General features: G+C 42.8%; 1 protein-coding gene across 1 annotated transcript in view; it reads left to right on the top strand.

Annotated features, from left to right (window-relative positions):
• Nucleotides 1-2,202: 2,202 nt before the first annotated feature.
• Nucleotides 2,203-2,568, top strand: part of LOC118761801 — a gene marked incomplete at its 5' end in the record, with an annotated part of 722 nt that continues 356 nt past the window's right edge. Inside the window, one exon of the mRNA XM_036499956.1 lies at nt 2,203-2,568. This exon is cut by the window's right edge and continues 356 nt beyond it. Within this exon, the coding sequence (XP_036355849.1) occupies nt 2,203-2,568 (366 nt within the window).

The raw sequence follows: 2,568 nt of genomic DNA, 5'->3' as shown, positions 1-2,568 counted from the left end.
AAAATAGAAAAAAACACACACACACGCGCATAGTACATAGGGTGCAATAACGGCAGAGGCGTAGAGTGTTCTGCTTACATTTTCACAGTATTTCTTTTATTGCGGTACTGAATTCACGTTACGCACAAACAATGCTGTTACGCCTCTTATATACATAAAACTTGAAAGGCAACCCAAGTTGTTGTCTGTATAACATTAAAGTTCTAATCATTTACTGAACTAAAAAATACTGAATTCCAGGCATTTTGAGAAATCTTTTATTTTTTATATTTAATTATTGTTATTAATATTGTTGGTGGTGAAGGCGGCGAGCTGGCAGAAACGTTAGCAGGCCGGGCGAAATGCTTTGCGGTATTTCGTCTGCCACTACGTTCTGAGTTCAAAATCCGCCGAGGTCGACCTTGCCTTTTCATCCTTTCGGGGTCAATTAAATAAGTACCAGTTACGCACTGGGATCGATGTAATCGACTTAATCCTTTCCCCAAAATTTGAGGCCTTGTGCTTCCAGTAGAAGAGATCATTAAGGCAGCGAACAGGCAGTATTGTTAGCACGCCGGAGGGGAAAATGTACATGGAGGGGAAAATGTACGGTCAGTTTGCAAAAGATGTGAACACCAAGATAGATACAGAAGACCGGTGGCTATGGATGAAGAAGAATGACCTGAAGATAGAGACAGAAGCACTCATATGTGCAGCTCAAGAACACGCCTTAAGGACCAACTATGTGAAGTGCAGAAAAGATAACACTACCAACAGCAACAAATGCAGAATGTATGGTGAGAGGGGTGAAACGGTATGGCACATCGTTAGTGAATGCCCGAAATTGGCATATCGCGAATACAAAAGACGCCATGACAATATAGCAAGAATGATCCATTGGCAGCCCTGTGGAAATCACGGTCTACAAAGAGCAAAGATGTGGTATGAGCAAACCCCAGAAGGAGTCACCGAGAATGAAAATTGCAAAATCCTTTGGGATGCAATGATCCAGAGCGATCACCTGACCAGACAGCGGAAACCGGACAATGTAGGGTGAATAAAAAATAAAGAACATGTATGATAATCGAGGTAGCATGCCCCGATGACAACAGGATCAATGTGAAAGAAGAAGGAAAAATAAACAACTATGACGATTTGAAGTGAGAAATACGAAGGTTGTGGTCAATGAGGAGAGTAGTAGACGTGATACCAATGGTAATTGGTGCACTTGGAAGTATCAGCACTCAACTACCAACATGGTTGAAAAAGACTGGTACAAATGATTAGAACATCTACAAAAATCAGCACTGCTTGGAACTGCAAGAATTCTTCGCAGAGTTCTTGAAGTGTCACCTCAGTTTGCTGGCTTGAAGTGTCACCTCAGTTTGCTGGCTTTGGACAGTTGACACTTTCCATCACACTCAGCAAAATATGTTCTTTCCACTATAGGCACAAGGCCAGCAATTTTGGGGAAAGGTAAGTCGATCGCATCGACCTAAGTACTCGACTGATAGTTATTTAATCGACGCTGAAAGGATGAAAGGCAAAGTCGACCTCGGCGGCTATTTGAACTCAGAACGTAGCAGCGAATAAAATACCGCTAAGCATTTTGCTCGAATAATAATAATAATAATAATAATAATAATAATAATAATAATAATAATAGCAGCAGTAGTAGTAGTAGTAGTAGTAGCAGCAGCAGCAGCAGCAGCAGCAGTAGTAGTAGTAGTAGTAGTAGTAGTAGTAGTAGTAGTGGTGATGGTGGTGGTGGTGGTGGTGGTGGGGTGGTGGTGGTGGTGGTAGTAGTAGTAGTAATATTGCTTGACAGTTGTTTGACCTTAACCAGTTGAGCATGCCCCTTAGTGGCTGACACTATGTGTATCTCTGATTTCGAGCAGAAGTAGTGGGGAGCATCACAACCATGTGTTGAGAGGAATTATTCAAACCCCAAAGAATTGGGGTTTGGATAATTCACTTGTGGAAACATGGGTGTTTCGTTCAACATCCTTAAACAAACCTTATTCGGGGACTTGACCCCACCTGCAAGATCGTGCGCTGTTTATCTTGATATAAGACCACCATGTCGCGCACATATGGTTGTGATGCATGTGCCTGGTGTACCGTTATCAGATGGGTAGTCATGATGGGTATACTGGGCTTCGGATAGTTGTACCCCAGTGTCACTTTGATGGCATGCACTACTCTCTCACTCTGGAATACCAGAGCAGATCATTTGTGACAATGGAACCCAGTTCACATCGCGAGAATTCAAAAAGCTAGCCGATGAGTATGGGTTCAATATTACAACCTCATCTTCACACTACCCCAAAGCTCATGGATTTATAGAACGACAGGTGCAGACACTAGTCAAATGCCGAGAGACTAAGGAAGACCCACACCTGGCACTTCTGTCCCTACGAGTGACACCACTGAGAGCTGACATGAAATCCCCAGCAGAATTGCTGAATGGCAGGAAGTACAAAACTACCCTGCCAACTAAGATCCAACCTCCTATTGACCAGGAAGAGACAAGGGCAAATATAGCAACCACTCAAGAACAATCACAGAAATATTACAACAAACATGCAC

The sequence above is a fragment of the Octopus sinensis genome, unplaced genomic scaffold (genome assembly GCF_006345805.1).
Source record: "Octopus sinensis unplaced genomic scaffold, ASM634580v1 Contig17497, whole genome shotgun sequence".
In the NCBI taxonomy this organism is placed as follows: Eukaryota; Metazoa; Mollusca; class Cephalopoda; order Octopoda; family Octopodidae; genus Octopus; species Octopus sinensis.
Note: the sequence above shows the minus strand (reverse complement) of the source record. Positions and strands in the feature narration are given on the sequence as shown.